This window comes from Anabrus simplex, chromosome 2 (genome assembly GCF_040414725.1).
Source record: "Anabrus simplex isolate iqAnaSimp1 chromosome 2, ASM4041472v1, whole genome shotgun sequence".
Taxonomy (NCBI): domain Eukaryota; kingdom Metazoa; phylum Arthropoda; class Insecta; order Orthoptera; family Tettigoniidae; genus Anabrus; species Anabrus simplex.
This window is the reverse complement of record NC_090266.1, coordinates 345,698,143-345,717,916: the sequence shown is the minus strand read 5'-3', so window position 1 is coordinate 345,717,916 and position 19,774 is coordinate 345,698,143. Positions and strand designations below refer to the sequence as shown.

General features: G+C 38.5%; 1 protein-coding gene across 1 annotated transcript in view; it reads right to left on the bottom strand.

Annotated features, from left to right (window-relative positions):
* The window catches only part of LOC136864133 (Bardet-Biedl syndrome 2 protein), a 220,991-nt gene that overhangs the window by 57,189 nt on the left and 144,028 nt on the right, over nucleotides 1-19,774 (bottom strand). The window contains exon 10 of the mRNA XM_067140753.2: nucleotides 12,171-12,383. Coding sequence (XP_066996854.1) covers nucleotides 12,171-12,383 — 213 coding nt within the window. The remainder of the gene's footprint in view (nucleotides 1-12,170; nucleotides 12,384-19,774) is intronic.

The window sequence follows — 19,774 nt, the reverse complement described above, 5'->3', positions numbered from 1 at the left end:
AAACAGAATACAGGCACTGCAAGAAGGAGTGCTCCAAGGTGGTTCAAGAAGAGAAAAAGAAATGCTGGCAAAACTTCAGTGAATCTCTGCAAGAAGATACAACCAGAAACAAAGAGATCTTATTTCAGTGGGTTAAAAAGATGAAAAACCCAGGAGAAGTTGCTAACTTAATTAAAAATGAACAGGTGGAAGTGATAACACAGAAGCAGGATATATTGCAGAGGTGGGGAAAATACTTTGGACAGCTTTACAACGTGCAAAATACCTCGGTACAAAGAGAAATCGAAGGACCAGATTTAGTGCAGGTAGAAGATAAGGAAAATGAGGTGTCCATGGCAGAGATTGTGTGGGCCACTAAAAGAATGAAACGAGGCAAGGCAGCTGGAATTTATGAGGTCACCATAGAAATGATAATAGCAGCAGGAGTAGTTGGTCTACAGTGGTTGTATAGATTCTTCAGAGTGATATGGAGAGAAAAGACTCTTCCAAAAGAGTGGACGAAAGGGGTCATTATACCAATTTTCAAGAAAGGAGACAGGAAGCAATGTGAAAATTTCAGAGGAGTGACACTGATACCTCATACAGCTAAGATCCTTGAAAGAATCTTGGATAGATGAATACGAGACAGAATAGAGGGAAAATTGGCAGAACACCAGTATGGATTCAGAAGAGGCAGGTCCACATTTGACCCAATATTTACATTTCGTCAAATGATGGAAAGATATCGGGAATATGGAAAGGATGGTAGTAACATTTCTGGATATTGAAAAGGCATATGACAGTGTCCCAAGGAATTTGGTATGGAAAACAATGACAGAGGCACAGATTGGGAACGAAACAATGTAGATGGTAATAGCATTGTATCAAAACTGTGAAAGCTGTGTTAGAGCGAAGTGGGTCAAACTGAATGGTTCAGAGTTGAGACGGGCTTAAGACAGGGAAGTGTATTGCCTCCCTTACTCTTCATAATCATCATGGATAGAATACTACATAATATCAAGGAGAAGATGATGGGCGAGCAAGTAATGTCTATGCTCTTTGCTGATGACATTGTAGTTTGGGGAGTTAATGAAGGGGAAGTACAGACAAAAGTTGATTTATGGAATGAGGAGATAAGAAATTTTGGAATGAAGATTAGTACTGCGAAAGTAAGTAATGTCTATGCTCTTTGCTGATGACATTGTAGTTTGGGGAGTTAATGAAGGGGAAGTACAGACACAAGTTGATTTATGGAATGAGGAGATAAGAAATTTTGGAATGAAGATTAGTACTGCGAAAGTAAGACTTTGATCATGACAACAGGTAACAGAAAATCCAGGGGAGTGATAAAAATAGGAAATGAACCTCTTGAAGTAGTGAAACATTATAAATATTTGGGCAGCATGATATCACAAGATGGAAATTTGGATGGCAAAATTGATTTAAAAATACAGCAGTCTGCAAGTTTCTACCAGTGTGTGAGAGACATTGTATGGAACAAACATGTGCCAATGAAGTGCAAAAAGGTTTTATACTCATCCTATTATAAACCTATACTGATCTACGCTTCAGCAGCCTGGACGTTAACTAAGCGGAACTAAAGTAAGATATAAGCAGCTGAAATTAGGTTCTTGAGGAGCATACAGGATTTTTTTTTTGCTAGGGGCTTTACGTCGCACCAACACAGATAGGTCTTATGGCGACGATGGGATAGGAAAGGCCCAGGAGTTGGAAGGAAGCGGCCGTGGCCTTAATTAAGGTACAGCCCCAGCATTTGCATGGTGTGAAAATGGGAAACCACGGAAAACCATTTTCAGGGCTGCCGATAGTGGGATTTGAACCTACTATCTCCTGGATGCAAGCTCACAGCCGCGCGCCTCTACGCGCACGGCCAACTCGCCCGGTCATACAGGAAAAGACAAGACGAGACAGAATACAAAATGAGGAAATAAGGAGAAGCGTGGGAGTATGTAAACTTCAAGAGGAGACTGATATAACAAAGCTAAAATGGTTTAGACACATGATGAGAAGTAATAAACTTCATTGTTAGGTTCCGTATTGAGTTGAGACTATGCTAAAAATAAATACAAAATTTTAATATTCCACCTTCTCAATACTAAAAAATCATTTGATGTTTTTACAAAAACATTACAATGATATTAAAAGGTACTAGTTTCGGTCCACTGTGGACCATCAGCCTAGCCAAATTACAACAGTAGAAGACATAGTGATAAAAATAGTGTGGAGAAATGAGAGAGGATCTAGAAGGATGGGATGGTGGTGGAATGACAGATAAAAGTGAAAAACCGTATTCGCGAATAATGATAAAAGTAACAGAAGTGTCCACAATGACAAGTAAAATCTTGTGAAGTCACGTAAAAACTCTTGATGAGATAGTCTTTGGTTAGCAGTTACTCCTGTGTTGCATGATTGACATATATAACTACGTATATGCTTCTAGAAAGTTGTAGATGTAAGTTCCACTTTTGCGGAGAGGGAAGAATTGTCCGATGAGACCAGCACAAGATTAAAAAGTTGAACCTGTTCTATGGTGGAATGAAAGGCTTTCTGTGTTAAACAGAAGTAGTCTCAGTTCAGTCGGGACCCCAATGAACCTAGGGAAAGAAGATAGTATTAACGCGGGTAATCGGATAGAGAACAAGCGAGGCACCGGAAAATATAAACGATGACTCACCTTGCGCTGCGTGGAACAAACTTGCTGTATTGAATGCAACTTACGGAGTGAGCGTAGCGCGGAGTAGATCAGCAGGAAAGGGGTAGGTGAATACGGAGGGGAGGAATGACGTAAGTGGTGGAGGGTGGGAGGGATGGGAAAGGTTCAAGGCGGGGTGGACGGGACAGGAAGTGATGGTGTTTGTATTGTCGGGGGACCCTTAATTGACTTAAAGAAAGAATTTTGAACGACCGATTTGTTTTTTCTGTAATAAGTCATGAAAAGGTCAAATAAAATATTGGGTTTCTCAGTTATTTCGTTAAGGGTATAGTTGGCATTAAAGTTTTTTTTTTTTTTTTTTTTTTTTTTTTTTGCTAGGGGCTTTACGTCGCACCGACACAGATAGGTCTTATGGCGACGATTGGATAGGAAAGGCCTAGGAGTTGGAAGGAAGCGGCCGTGGCCTTAATTAAGGTACAGCCCCAGCATTTGCCTGGTGTGAAAATGGGAAACCACGGAAAACCATCTTCAGGGCTGCCGATAGTGGGATTCGAACCTACTATCTCCCGGATGCAAGCTAACAGCCGCGCGCCTCTACGCGCACGGCCAACTCGCCCGGTGGCATTAAAGTATTGATCTAAATGAATGTAAAAGTTCTCTATTATATTGAGTAGAGGTCCTTTCTTAGCTATTTTGAGAATGTCCATGTCTGTTTCAATATTCGTGAATTTGTGGTTATAGTCGACCATATGTTGGCCGATAGCTGAAACTTTGTTGTATCTGACTGCATTGAAATGTTCTAAATATCTAATGTTGAAGCTCCGGCCGGTTTGCCCCACATAAGAAATATTAGAGCATGTATTACATTTAATCCTGTAGACGCCTGATTTTGTGTACCTATTTATTTTATTAATATGTGATGTGTTATGTAAGATTTGTGTGTTGTTGTTGGTTTTAAAGGCTATTTTCATACCATTTTTCTTTAAAACATTGGTGATCTTGTGAATTCCATTGACATAAGTGAAGATGGAAAAAGTCATGTTTAGGTGGTTCTTTTTTAAGTGTGGTCTTGGGGCAAAATTTTTGTTTGTTAATGATGTTTTCTATGAAATGGCTATTGAAGCCATTGAATCTGGCAATGTAGCGGATAGTATTCAATTCGGTATGAAGATCTTTTTTATTCATAGGAACGTTGAATGCTCTATGTACAAGACTGTTATATGTTGCTTTTTTGTGGGGGAGGGGGTGAGCTGAATCTTGTCGGATTGTGACGGCCGATTGGGTGGGCTTTCTGTAGATCTTGTAGGTTAAAGATTCCTGTTGTCTAGTGATCGTAATATCCAGAAAATTTATTTTTTGATCTACTTCCGACTCCAATGTGAATTTAATATGCGGATCGATGTTACTAAGTGTTTGAAGTGTGGTGTGAGCATCTTCCAAGTTCTCGTTGATAACTACTAGGACATCGTCGACGTACCTAGCCCAAAGGAGAATATTGTCGAATTTATTGTCGATTTTAGTATTCTCGAGAAAGTCCAGGTAGATTTCTGCGAGAATGCCTGATGCAGGTGAACCCATTGCCAGACCGTTTTGTTGATAGATGGTACCATTAAACGTAAAAAAGTTGTTATTTACGACTAATTTCAACAATGTAATGAAATCTTGAATTTCCAATTTACTCAAATGACTGTTTTTGTGTAAGTTACTTTTGATGATGGGAATTAATTTAGAAATTGGAATGCTTGGGTACATGTTTACGATATCAAAGGAGTGAAGTGAGTAGTGAGGTTGCATGTTAAATTTATTAAGTTTGTCTATTAATTCAAAGGTAACTTATTTCTAACCGATTTATAGGATGAAAAACGGTAATTTTTGCTTAGGAACTTTTGAATAAATTGTGCGGTTTTATATAAAGGGCTCGGTCTAAAATTGATGATTGGACGAATGGGAGCACCTGCCTTATGAATTTTTGGAAGAGCTCTAGCCGTAGGAAGCCCAGGGTTCATGCTTATAAGCTGGCTTTTTTCATGTTCAGTGAGTAGGAAGGAGGAGTTTTTTAAGGTTTGTTTAAGGAGTCTTTGGACTTTTTGTGTGGGGTCTTTTTTAATTATGGAAAAGGAACTATCTTTAAAGAAATCTGATGTTTTACTTATATGTTCATTCTTATCGATGATTACGGTCGTGTTGCCTTTATCGGCCTTGGTCACGATTAGGTCGTTGTCCTTAATTTTTTTGTTTAGGGTGTGCAGGAGCTTCAAATCGGTTTGTACATTCCTGTTATTAGAATTGGCGGTAAAATTAGGTGAATTATTGCGAAAAAGGATGTTATTAAGTTTCTTTTTGATGTCATATCTTAATTCATCTTGTGTGTCTAAAGGCGTTTTAGAGATAGCTAATTCCGATTCTATTATCATTGTAATAATTGAATTGGTTGTGTTCAAATCGGGCCAGTTATGTTTGGGTTCCTTGGCTAAAATTCCTTCTTCATTTGGATTTAGGGGAGTATTGGATAGGTTAATTACAGGTGGATGAAAATGGTTACGATCGTCTGCTGGTCTACTATTGCGTCTAATTTGATAATCTTGCGATTTGGATCTCTTTAATTTCTCCAATTTATTATCCAAAGTATGTTGTTTCTTGGTTATCTAGGCATTAAGTTGAAAATAGCCAAATTAGGCAAAGACATAGATTTTCTCAAACAGTGCATTCGGTTTGATTTAACGCCAAATTTCTTAAGACACAACAAAAAGAAACATCGTATCACGTCACAAACTTCCAAAACTCAAACTAAGACTAATAAAATTTGGTTGAAAGAGGAAATCAAGTTTCTTTATAGGAAAAAATCATTCCTTAACCTCAAACTATACGAGTCTCACCTTGCGGCAACAAAATTGTTATCTAAAGCACATTGGACAATCTTCTTCCAATCAGTTGAAGATAAATTATTTATAGACTTAACCAAGAAACAACATACTTTGGATAATAAATTGGAGAAATTAAAGAGATCCAAATCGCAAGATTATCAAATTAGACGCAATAGTAGACCAGCAGACGATCGTAACCATTTTCATCCACCTGTAATTAACCTATCCAATACTCCCCTAAATCCAAATGAAGAAGGAATTTTAGCCAAGGGACCCAAACATAACTGGCCCGATTTGAACACAACCAATTCAATTATTACAATGATAATAGAATCGGAATTAGCTATCTCTAAAACGCCTTTAGACACGCAAGATGAATTAAGATATGACATCAAAAAGAAACTTAATAACATCCTTTTTCGCAATAATTCACCTAATTTTACCGCCAATTCTAATAACAGGAATGTACAAACCGATTTGAAGCTCCTGCACACCCTAAACAAAAAAATTAAGGACAACGACCTAATCGTGACCAAGGCCGATAAAGGCAACACGACCGTAATCATCGATAAGAATGAACATATAAGTAAAACATCAGATTTCTTTAAAGATAGTTCCTTTTCCATAATTAAAAAAGACCCCACACAAAAAGTCCAAAGACTCCTTAAACAAACCTTAAAAAACTCCTCCTTCCTACTCACTGAACATGAAAAAAGCCAGCTTATAAGCATGAACCCTGGGCTTCCTACGGCTAGAGCTCTTCCAAAAATTCATAAGGCAGGTGCTCCCATTCGTCCAATCATCAATTTTAGACCGAGCCCTTTATATAAAACCGCACAATTTATTCAAAAGTTCCTAAGCAAAAATTACCGTTTTTCATCCTATAAATCGGTTAGAAATAAGTTACCTTTGAATTAATAGACAAACTTAATAAATTTAACATGCAACCTCACTACTCACTTCACTCCTTTGATATCGTAAACATGTACCCAAGCATTCCAATTTCTAAATTAATTCCCATCATCAAAAGTAACTTACACAAAAACAGTCATTTGAGTAAATTGGAAATTCAAGATTTCATTACATTGTTGAAATTAGTCGTAAATAACAACTTTTTTACGTTTAATGGTACCATCTATCAACAAAACGGTCTGGCAATGGGTTCACCTGCATCAGGCATTCTCGCAGAAATCTACCTGGACTTTCTCGAGAATACTAAAATCGACAATAAATTCGACAATATTCTCCTTTGGGCTAGGTACGTCGACGATGTCCTAGTAGTTATCAACGAGAACTTGGAAGATGCTCACACCACACTTCAAACACTTAGTAACATCGATCCGCATATTAAATTCACATTGGAGTCGGAAGTAGATCAAAAAATAAATTTTCTGGATATTACGATCACTAGACAACAGGAATCTTTAACCTACAAGATCTACAGAAAGCCCACCCAATCGGCCGTCACAATCCGACAAGATTCAGCTCACCCCCTCCCCCACAAAAAAGCAACATATAACAGTCTTGTACATAGAGCATTCAACGTTCCTATGAATAAAAAAGATCTTCATACCGAATTGAATACTATCCGCTACATTGCCAGATTCAATGGCTTCAATAGCCATTTCATAGAAAACATCATTAACAAACAAAAATTTTGCCCCAAGACCACACTTAAAAAAGAACCACCTAAACATGACTTTTTCCATCTTCACTTATGTCAATGGAATTCACAAGATCACCAATGTTTTAAAGAAAAATGGTATGAAAATAGCCTTTAAAACCAACAACAACACACAAATCTTACATAACACATCACATATTAATAAAATAAATAGGTACACAAAATCAGGCGTCTACAGGATTAAATGTAATACATGCTCTAATATTTCTTATGTGGGGCAAACCGGCCGGAGCTTCAACATTAGATATTTAGAACATTTCAATGCAGTCAGATACAACAAAGTTTCAGCTATCGGCCAACATATGGTCGACTATAACCACAAATTCACGAATATTGAAACAGACATGGACATTCTCAAAATAGCTAAGAAAGGACCTCTACTCAATATAATAGAGAACTTTTACATTCATTTAGATCAATACTTTAATGCCAACTATACCCTTAACGAAATAACTGAGAAACCCAATATTTTATTTGACCTTTTCATGACTTATTACAGAAAAAACAAATCGGTCGTTCAAAATTCTTTCTTTAAGTCAATTAAGGGTCCCCCGACAATACAAACACCATCACTTCCTGTCCCGTCCACCCCGCCTTGAACCTTTCCCATTCCTCCCACCCTCCACCACTTACGTCATTCCTCCCCTCCGTATTCACCTACCCCTTTCCTGCTGATCTACTCCGCGCTACGCTCACTCCGTAAGTTGCATTCAATACAGCAAGTTTGTTCCACGCAGCGCAAGGTGAGTCATCGTTTATATTTTCCGGTGCCTCGCTTGTTCTCTATCCGATTACCCGCGTTAATACTATCTTCTTTCCCCAGGTTCATTGGGGTCCCGATTGAACTGAGACTACTTCTGTTTAACACAGAAAGCCTTTCATTCCACCATAGAACAGGTTCAACTTTTTAATCTTGTGCTGGTCTCATCGGACAATTCTTCCCTCTCCGCAAAAGTGGAACTTACATCTACAACTTTCTAGAAGCATATACGTAGTTATATATGTCAATCGTGCAACACAGGAGTAACTGCTAACCAAAGACTATCTCATCAAGAGTTTTTACGTGACTTCACAAGATTTTACTTGTCATTGTGAACACTTCTGTTACTTTTATCATTATTCGCAAATATGGTTTTTCACTTTTATCTGTCATTCCACCACCATCCCATCCTTCTAGATCCTCTCTCATTTCTCCACACTATTTTTATCACTATGTCTTTTACTGTTGTAATTTGGCTAGGCTGATGGTCCACAGTGGACCGAAACTAGTACCTTTTAATATCATTGTAATGTTTTTGTAAAAACATCAAATGTTTTTTTAGTATTGAGAAGGTGGAATATTAAAATTTTGTATTTACTTTAAGGACATGATGAGAATGCCAGGAGAGAGAATACCAAAGAGAACATTCATGGATACAGTGACTGGAAGAGGCCTAGGGGACGTCCTAGAATGAGATGGAGGGGCTCTGTTGTGGACTGTATTGCAAATAGAGGAGGCGATATCAATAAAGTACTAGAAGAGGAATGATGGAAAGATAAAGTAAGGTGGAGGGCTTTGGTACACTACCCTGCCCAGAGAGAATCTGGAAAAGGGAATGAATGAAGAATATTATTATTATTATTATTATTATTATTATTATTATTATTATTATTATTATTATTATTATTATTATTATTTACGCAGTTATGTACAGACTTTATTTGGTATAAATCATGGTCGTATAATTTATTATTTATGTGCTGTATCTGTCTTGTGTAACAAAACATGTGAGGTTATGTCATGATACAAATGCTGTATGTATATTAAGATTTTATTTAATGTAAGAACACATAATTAATAGTACATGATGTATAAATCCGATGTAATGTTGTGCAACATAGGATAAGAGTCCAGAACAACGCACTTTTTGTCACTGGAGTTCTATAGAATGTTCAATCCATTTGTACAAAGGTTACTGGAGACTCGAGAAGATACGAGAAATCATGTTGCGTCATTCTTTTCTAGAAGCCTGGCCAGGCAAGGGAGTTAAGTTGAGTTGTTAGCAAAAGTCGCCAGTTGAATTCAGTGTACGAACTCATGCTGTGATTTTGTTGTGTTGGTAGTTAGTTGACATGCTAATGTAGCAATCAAGTGTTTTGTGCAAAATGGTGGTTTATTAATGTGTGTGCAAAACAGTGTACACAATTGACAGCATCTCCTGTGTGCGTCTTTGTGATTACGACAGGACTTGGAAACGACCTGTCCAATTTTGCACATGTCAACGACATTTATCATTACCCAAGTACCCCTGTATATCAATTTATAATGGCATTGATTCTCACTTCTTTCTGGCCTAATGTGTTCCCTGCATTGCACAGAAGTCAATGCATCTCCTCTCAAGTGTCTCCACTAGCTCCATTGTGGAGTCCAGCTTTAAAATTAACTCTTTGGGGCAGCATTCTATAGTGATGTACAGTTTGTTTCTACAGTCAGCTTGTCACATAGTCTCCAAGTATTTTCAAACTACTGCTAGCAGGAATTTAGGATGCTCTTAATATGAAGCAGAGAATATTTTTAGATGTTTAATTACAAAATAGATACTACTAGCAAATGTACTTTTCTGCTGAAGCTTCCCTCGCTGTATCAAAGTCCAACTTCTCCACAGTCATCTTCACTTATGACCAGAGCTCAGGCCCTCTATATTCATGACCCCTGAGGAAAGTGCCTCATCATCACAAAGCCCACAGTAGCTGGAATGCTCCACCACAAATACAGGGTCTTTTTTATGGCCTGCTCCGTGTGTCAGGAGAACACGCACAGAAGGCGATAGCGTGGCCGGGTGACTCATTTGCCGAGAGATATTTTGCTTCATGACCGGCTAAGATGATCTAATGCAGTACGGTAGCAATAACCATTGCTTCTCACACAGCAATAGTTCAGTTCATCTGCGGCAATGGTAGCGTGTTCAATGTGTTCGCTTTAAAATAGGAATACTAATTCTGTAGGAATACTAATCGTGTGTTTAATTAGTGATGTATACAGTAGAACAGCGTGTATTCATTGTGTTGTGCTATGCGAAGCATTCTTCTTATACAGAATGCCGCTTTTGATTCATTCGCAAATTTCCTGGAATCCTCCCACCCCATAGGAGTACGGTATGTAGATTAGTAAAGAAGTTCCGCACCACCGGGTCCATTCTTCACAAGAAATCACGCAGGAGACAAACCATTTTAACAGAGGAAAAGCTTGACGAAATAGGAGCTCTCTTGGAAAGAACTCCAACAAAATCCCTGTCGCATCTCGCCATACAAACTAATGTGTCATTATCTTCTGCCCACAAAGCAACAAAACTGTTAAAAGCAAAACCATACAAACCCAACCCTGCCCAATATTTAAGAGGACCTGACAGTTTCGCTAGGGTTCGGTATTGTAACTGGTTGCTTCAGTCAGTTCAGGATGGGTATGTTGACCCAGAACTTTTATTTTATAGTGATGAAGCATGGCTACACTTAAGTGGCTATGTAAATAGTGAAAACAATCGCTACTTGTGTGCAGAAAATCCCCACCAGCTGCATGTCCGTCCACTTCATGATGTAAAAATAGGAGTTTGGTGCACAATAAGTGCTCGCAGAATTATAGGACCTATATTTTTCTGCGAAACAATAAATGCTGATCGATATATAGACCTCATTCTCAGACCATTCTTTCAAGAGCTGACGGAAGAAGAAAGGAGTAATGGTTAGGCCTACTTTATGCAAGATAATGCGACGGCACACACTGCTAATCGGTCTATGGAGGTAATACGGGAAGTTTTCGAAGATCGTGTGGTTAATTATCCCCCTAGATCTCCTGATTTATATCCCTGTGATTATGACCTGTGGTGGATGCTGAAGGGAAAAGTGTATGTGAACAATCCTAACACAAGAGAACAACTACAAGAGAACATTACACAAGTTATTTCGAACATCACATAGGCTGAGATTTGTCGAGTATCTGCAAACCTATTTACAAGGTGTCAGGCGTGTTTGACAGCTGAGGGACAACATTTTGAACATCAAATGTAATGCCAGGTAGGTTTTAGACTAATAGTTTCACTATAAATGGATTTCTATAAGTGTGAATTGCCGTGAGTAGTGGGGAGGAAAAGTGCGCATTATACCGTCTAGCGACCGAGTGTCATTGCACCAGCCGTGCCGTGCTCTGAGTGGTGCTGCCGAGCATGCTAAAGAAAAGACCCTGTACAACACTAGTACTAAAATACAAAATAAAATTGACACACAAACACTTGAAGTAGCACAACCCAATCCATCAACACAGCCAGATATTTAAATAACAACAGTAGGCCTGCAGCTTACTTAACAGTCCATTATTTACACTAACATATTTAAATAATAACAGCAGTCATGTAGTACACTCAACTTTCGATCAGTTACAGCCAACATATTTAAATAACAAATAACAGCAATAGCAGCACACTCACTATCCAATCATCATCAATGCCATTAATACAGGGTGCAACAATTAGGTAGGCCAAACTTTCAGGACACATTCCTCATACATAAAAGAAGAAAATAGTTTCATGTGGTATGCTGGTACATTCTGTTCCTGCGTGTTTCCTATGACCAACGTACTATACAGAGTTGTAAAGCATGAGTTTTAATAATAATGTTATTTGTTTTACGTCCCACTAACTACTTTCTTAAGGTCTTCGGAGACGCCGAGGTGCCGGAATTTAGTCCCGCAGGAGTACTTTTACGTGCCAGTAATTCTACCGACACGGGGCTGTCGTATTTGAGCACCTTCAAATACCACCGGACTGAGCCAGGATCGAACCTGCCAAGTTGGGGTTAGAAGGTCAGCGCCTTAACCGTCTGAGCCACTCAGCCTGGCAGCATGAGTTTTAACATTGAAATTAAGCATTTCTGGACCCATTACCATTATTGATACCCGGTATACAAAACCATTAATAAAGAAAAATACTTCACAAACCTGTAATTCATCTATGTTTAGAAATGCTGCTAAGGATTGTACTAGCTCTCCTGCCAATGCCATATCATGTGTTGAAATTATCACATGTCCATCACCATCCATAGATATATTAAGCTCTGAATTGTTCCGCAGAGAGAGAAAAGTGACATCAAGGTCTGAACTAACTTCCAAATCTGTCAGCAACAGAAAGTTCTGATTGATCCACATTGCAATCTGAAAAACACAGACAATGAAGCAATGAGTAGAAAATAATCATAATTAGAATTAGTTTATATGAGAACATAAGTAAAAATTCCATCAATGAAATAGTTCAGAGAGTAATTCCATCCTCCCTTGTATCAAATGAGTTACAGCTAAATATCTCCTAATCCAAAACAGTGGAGTCCATAATGAGCATAAACACAGTTACATTGTAACTAATAAGAAATATAAAGGAATATAAAAGTAGCTGATTCCTTCCATATTTATCATATGAAATAATCTTCATGTTTGGTCCATACTGAAGAACAATTACAATAGGATGAAAATGTATGTCAACCTAATCAATACATATTTTATTTGTGATTATACAAACATCACGCTGTGGTACTAGTTTTGACCATATTCTAGGTCATTTTCAACCACGTATAATTAAAATTGACAAATATATTTTACTTATTGAGTCCTTCAAACAATTATAAAATTTGTTCTTAAAATCTAATGATACAGTATATTAAACCATTATAATAATACTATGGGGAACACAAGTTAAAATTCTATTCTTAACCCTCAAGAACCATCCGTAACTTGCAAAGAGCTTAAATCTGGCTATGCTCTTGCTCCTCTTATCCTTTGTTGGACTGTTGGCAACACTACTGCAGCAACAGTTAATTTTAATTTAGTGTCCATTATTGTCTTGACATGCCTTTGCTGGCAAGATGTAGTGTTTATAGTGCACTGTGTCTTCTGGTATGGGCTAGAGCAATTTTGTTACTTTCATTGATCTGTCTCTGTCTTATCCTTGGCTTTGACAATATGAAAGTGACTGAGGTATGAGCGATGCTAGTAATGCCATTCCTTGTACAGCCAGTCCCTGCTATGAATGGTATGAAAATGTTGCTCATAGGGTCGGTCGGTGCATGCATTTCAGTGGGCTTGGCAGACTGATATGTAATAGCAACTTCTGGCTCAGTGAGGAAAGCAACGGGAAACTACCTCACTCCTCATTTCCCTAGAACGACTCTTCAGTGATGCCTAGGCCATCTATGACAGCTGATGGCAGAGCTGTTGAGGATCCAACCAGCCTTAGGGCTGAAGACTGAACATACACATTGACGAGGAAATTCTGAACACGGAAGAAGTTGTGGTCTTTTATTCCGCGTGCGAGTAAATGTGTTTCAATGTGTTCTTTTGTTTGTGCTGTATACATACCAGTCTGAACGCTTAACACGTTCAGTGCCATACCAAAATTCATGGGATTTTCGTCCAGTGCCGTGGACTAATGACATCAAGTTACTCCCCGATGCCAAAACGTTCACAGGCTTAACCAAGCAAGTGATTGCTGAAATGAGGATATATTTATGATATATTAAGTTATTTATGTATATTAGGTCAAATATTGTGACCCTGAATGGGGTCATATTGGTCATTACAAATTGTATACGTACACGCGCAACCATATACGGTCGCACATATACAGTAGTTAATGCCCCAACGCTCGGCCATACGTACCTTTTCCTTTGCAGGAACGAGTTATATGCCGATTATGAGAGACGCGTTAGCTTGTTCATACTGGAGCCGTACAAAAGTAAGATCCCCGATTTTAGACTAGGAAATGTTTGTAAATGACGATGTCCCGATTTAAGGTTAGGAAATTTTCGTATAAGATTTTGTTGCATAAAGTAGTGAAAATCATGTGAATTTGGTAAATTGCGATGTAAGAGCATAATATTATAAGAAGAATTTGTAGAGTTACAGAGCATAATTCCATCCTCCCTTGTATCAAATGAGTTACAGCTAAACATCTCCTAGACCAGAACAGTGGAGTCCGTAATGAGCATAAACACAGTTACATTTCCACTGGAATTGTAAGTAATAAGAAATATAAAGTAATATAAAAGTAGCTGATTCCTTCCATATTTATCATATGAAATAATGAATATGTATATAGTTATGTTTGTATAACTTTTATTTTGGGTAAGAGAACCTAGTAGTGATGATTGTGCAACATGGGAAACCAGTGACTATACCGTTGAAGACTGTTGAAGTCAGTCAAAAGTGTTGCAACAGGTGGCTTGGAAACCTGGAGTACAGTGGGGAAGTGTATGCTGAAGATTATAATTCATCAATGTGGATGGACATGCGAGATCACTATTTGCTCTATACTGGGTTCAAAATCACTGTAACTATGTACTTCGTCTACATCATCATTGTCCGACTTGTTCAATATATCGTCCAGACTATCTGCACTAAGTCTTCTACTGCTCAATTTACTCATAGTGACTTAAAGAAAAGGAAAACTCACAGCACTGCACACTTACATAAACAATCCGTGCAAAAGACAGACAATGACTTTGTCACCCTACAAAGCGCTCTTGACGTACCCATATGGGGTCGCGCCAAAACAGGAATTGACGAATGAAAGGTGGACTATGCACGTACATGAACAGACGGCCAACAGATGGCAGAAAGAGACTTTACACAGCTTCAAAACACGCACTTACTGCACACCCGAATGGGTTCACACAGTTCTCGATTTCCATTGAACGTACGATCCCATATGGGAACATGAAGTTCAGAAACTTGACTAGTCTCACGTACCCAAATGGGGTTGCTTGGCACTCAATGTGTCATTTCTGCACATTGTGTTATTTATTCTTATAGAAGACATGGCTCCTAAGAAACAAGAAAGAATTGATCAACTTCTTCGGAGTATAGAAAAAAGAAGAAGAATCATTGAACCGTGCTCTAGAAAGAAAACAGATTACTGCTAGATGCTATTTGTTTGATGATTCTGATTGTGTGCCATTTTATGATACCCTGACTCCTCATAATAAGCATCCATCAGGGAATGATACAGTGAATGAAAGCGCACATAATTCAGAAACCGAGGAGTCTGGTGAATCTGAACAGACATTCCTTCCACCGTGTCAGATACAGCATCATATCTGATTGGTAAGACAGGATGCTCATGTAATACATAAAACAGGTCGTACAAGAAAACGGAATATAGTAAAACCATCCTAATTACCAGGTGCCATAAGTGAGGCAAGACATGTCCAGTCTTCGTTAGAAGCATGGCAGCTGTATTTCCCTAACGAGGTACTCGAGGAAATTGTAACATCCACCAACTTACGGATTGAAAAAAATGCGGCCTGACTATGACGGACCACGTGATGCTGCTAACACAAACATTGGTCTTTGATTGGTCTTTGTATTTGGCAGGTGTACACAAATCAAGACATTTTAACTTGAGAGACCTGTGGGCTACAGATGGGACTGGTGTTGAAGCCTTTTTGCCTTATGATGCCCAGAATAAGATTTCAGTTTCTCTTATGTGCTCTCAGATTTGATAATATAAATAATCAATGTGATAGGATCAAAGTTGATGAGCTAACACACATCAGGATGATTTGTGAGGACTTCATATCTAAGTGCATGAATTATTTTTCACTTAGTGAATATCTCACAACTGATGAGATGTTAGAAGGCTTTTGTGGCCGTTGTTCCTTCAGGCAGTATATTAAAAACAAGCCAGAAAAATACAGTCACAAGGTATTTTCCTTGGTTGATGCCAGAATATTCTGCACATATTAGATGGAAGTATACGTAGGTAAACAACCTGAAGGGCCTTATAAGGTTGATAACAGTGGCAAAAGCGTAGTTGAGTGGCTAGTTCAGCCAGTTTCCTGATCTGGATGCAATATACTATGGACAACTGGTATACCTCTGTACCACTAGCACAATCACAAACTTACAATGGACAGGACGATGAAGAATAATGAACCAGAGATTTCCCAGTCTTTGTCCAAATGAAGCCTCGTAAAGAAAATACTGATGATGATGATGATGATGATGATGCTTGTTGTTTAAAGGGGCCTAACATCTAGCTCATCGGCCCCCAATGGTACAAAATGAGACAAAATTTAATGACAATTTAAAAGTCCAAAATTATCCACTCGCCAGAATTCAAAACGTGATGATGAAGAATGAATGGATGAATATGAATTTAAAACAATAAGTGGATCCGACCCGCAACACTCCACCTTCCAAGAAACTATCGTAAAACAATAGTATTACTGACTAAGGGACTGCTTACAAAAATCAATCCTGATTCGATGATGCTTCTTGTCTAAAGGGGTCCCAAATCCAGGTCAACGGCCCCTCACAAGGGTAATTATTGCTAGTAAAGAAGAACTGTGGTATTTGACATGTTGCAGTACTAATCAAAAGTAGCGGAGACCACGGTGTTCCACACATTAGGGTACTACTCACAAGTATTTTACATCACGCAGATAACGCAGACCTATGGCGTTTCTCACATAACGGGGCCATTCGTAGGCAACGCAAACCCATGGTGCACCTCACATAGGTGTACTAATCACAGGCACTCGTACTATCCCGTGGTGTTCCTCACATAGTAGGTACGAATCACAGGCAATGCAGTCCAACGGTGTCACTCATAAAATGGTACTAATCAAAGGCAATGCCCAGACCCGTGGCATTTCTCACATAATGGTACATATCACAGGCAACATAAGCCTGTGATGTTGTGCATATAGTGGTACTAATCACAGGTACTGGAAACCCAAAGTGAACCGCTCTCTGCTTCTGCTGCTACTAATCACAAACCTATTGTGTACCTAACATAGTGGCACTACTCGCAAGTAAAGGCGACCCATGGTGTTCTCTGCATGATGGTACTAATCACAAGTAGTTTCATGGTTCTGATTCAATCATCCCTTGGTCTTCCTTTTCAGTCACCTCTTATGACAGGCAGCAGATACCGTGGGTGTATTCTTCGTCTCCGTCCCCCACCCTCAGGGTGTAAAGAAAATAATAGCCCATTTGCACATCAAGGGAACAAACACTTCTTTCATATGTTCCTAAAAAGAACAGAAATTTTCTTCTCCTTTCCACAATGCATGACGATAAGATTGACCCAGATTCAAGAAAAGCCTACAAGACCTGAGATGCTTACATTTTATAACCTTACAAAAGGGGGCGTCGACGTTGTGGACAAAATTAAATCTGAATACTCTATTTCTAGAATCAGTAATCGATAGCTCCTTACATTATTTTACATGCTTTTGAACATTGGAGCAATCAACAGATTCATTATTTTTAGAGACAGGCCAAATGGGAGTGGCCTAACTTGCTGGAACTATTTGAGGGAGCTCTCAATGATGTTGCGCAGGGATTACATGATTCATCGTGTATCAGTCGACTGTATTGTTCCTGATACACATGTCCATTTGCACAGCATTTTGGGTCTTGAAGAAGAGAAACTGACGTCAGCTACCTGTAAGTCAAATAGATACTGGGCGCTGTCAGTGGAAAATATTGAAATGGTAGAAGAGGATAATGACTGAATACTACCACTTTGGTAAGTCTGAATATGTTATGAAATAGATTTCAATCATTATTAAATTCGTTTTCAGTGTTATCTTCCAAGAACAAACTTTTATCAACATTTTTTGAATTGGTGTTAGAGAATGAAGATAACTAACGACTAGTGTATTGTGGCATTTGGACATGTCTTGAATGGGTTTTCATTCTGTACTGTTTTATTTGTCTTTTCATTTTCTCTTCGTAGAACTCAATTTCAACTAGATTTGTATTTCCTAATAAATGATATTCATAACAAGTAGTTCTAATTGCCAAACATTCTTAATGAACTAATAAGCGGAATATTTATTTTTGTTATGTGTAATAGGGTATGTTATAATACCAAATACTCTCAACAGGCCAGACATACATTTGTACAATAAATCTATGGTCCGACATTTAAATTTATTGTGTGTTCAAACAATAATTTTAGTATTAAAACCACTCATAGAAAATGTGCGGTCGAAATGACCGCATGCGGATTCTGGTGGGTGGAATCGTAGAGCAAGTTACCAAAGGTTAAGTAGTAAAATTATGTCCAAGTGACGTCACAAAATATATTAAAATTCTTGACAAAAGTTGTAATTCATCTTATCAGGTGACATTTTAATTCACTGATAAATGTAACTTAAAGTTGATTATTTTTCAAAATTCAGTCTTGTTAAGCAACTGAGATGCCTGGAAGAAGGTTGAAGAAAGGATGTAATAAGACTTGTGAACCGATGAGGAGGAGAAGAAGAAGAAGAAGAAGAAGTTCCATAAGGAACATGAATTAACATTCAATACTTCTGTATTAAAAAGGTGAACATGTGACATACGGTATACCATGAGTATGGTTCACCTCATTAGGTAACATTTTGATGATGATGGTGATGATGATGATGAGGCTTGTCGTTTAAAGGGGCCTAATATCTAGGTCATCGGCCCCTACTGGAACAAATGAGATTGAATGTAATGACAATTTTAAAGTCCAAAATCACCCACTGACGAGAATTCAAAACGTGATGATGAAGAATGCATGGATGAATATGATTTTAAGACAATCAGTGGATCGAACCCGCAATGCCCCACCTTCCAGAAAATATCTTAAAACAATGGTATTACTGACCAAGGGACTGCTTCTAAGGCACATTCTTGAAACCATGATGCTTGATGTCTAAAGGGGTCCAAAATCTAGGTGAACAGTCCCTCATAATGCTACTTATCGCTAGTCAAGTAGAACCATGGTATTTGTCATATTGCGGTACTAATCAAAAGTAGAGTAGACTTGCAGTATTCAACACATTATGGTACTACTCACAAGTATCGTACGTTGCACAGGTAACACAGACCTACGTTGTTTCTCACATAATGTCGCCACTCAAAGGCAACGCAAACCATTGGTGTTCCTCATATAGGTGTACTAATCACAGGCGCTGGTATTCCCATGGTGTGTCTCACATAGTGGGTACTAATCACAGGCAATGCAGATCCATGGTGTTGCTCATATAGTGGTACTAATCACAGGTACTGTAAACCCACAGTGAAGCCACTCTCTGCTGCTACTAATCACACACCTGTTGTGTACCTAATACACTATAGTGGTACAACTCGCAAGTAAAGGCGACCCATGGTGTTCACCGCATTATGGTACTAATCACATGTAGTTTTATGGTTCTAATACAATCATCCCTTGGTCACCCCGCTTAGTCACCTCTCACGACAGGCAGGGAATACTGTGGGTGTATTCTTCGTCTGCGTCTCCCACCCACAGGGGGTAGGTAACATTTTGGTGGATCTTGAGAAATATATTGAAATTGTTATTGTTCATAGTATAGTCTTGTTAAGCGACTAACGTGTGTGAAAGAAAGAAAAGGGGAAAAAAAAAAAGCAAAGAGAGTTGTGAACAGATGTTTTGAAGGGGAAGAAGGTTAAAAATATGTAATTGTTTATGAGACTCGCCTCATGTACAACACCAACACCTGATGTAACCATACTCTAACATGAATCACAACTGTCTATTGAGAGAGTGCAAGCGG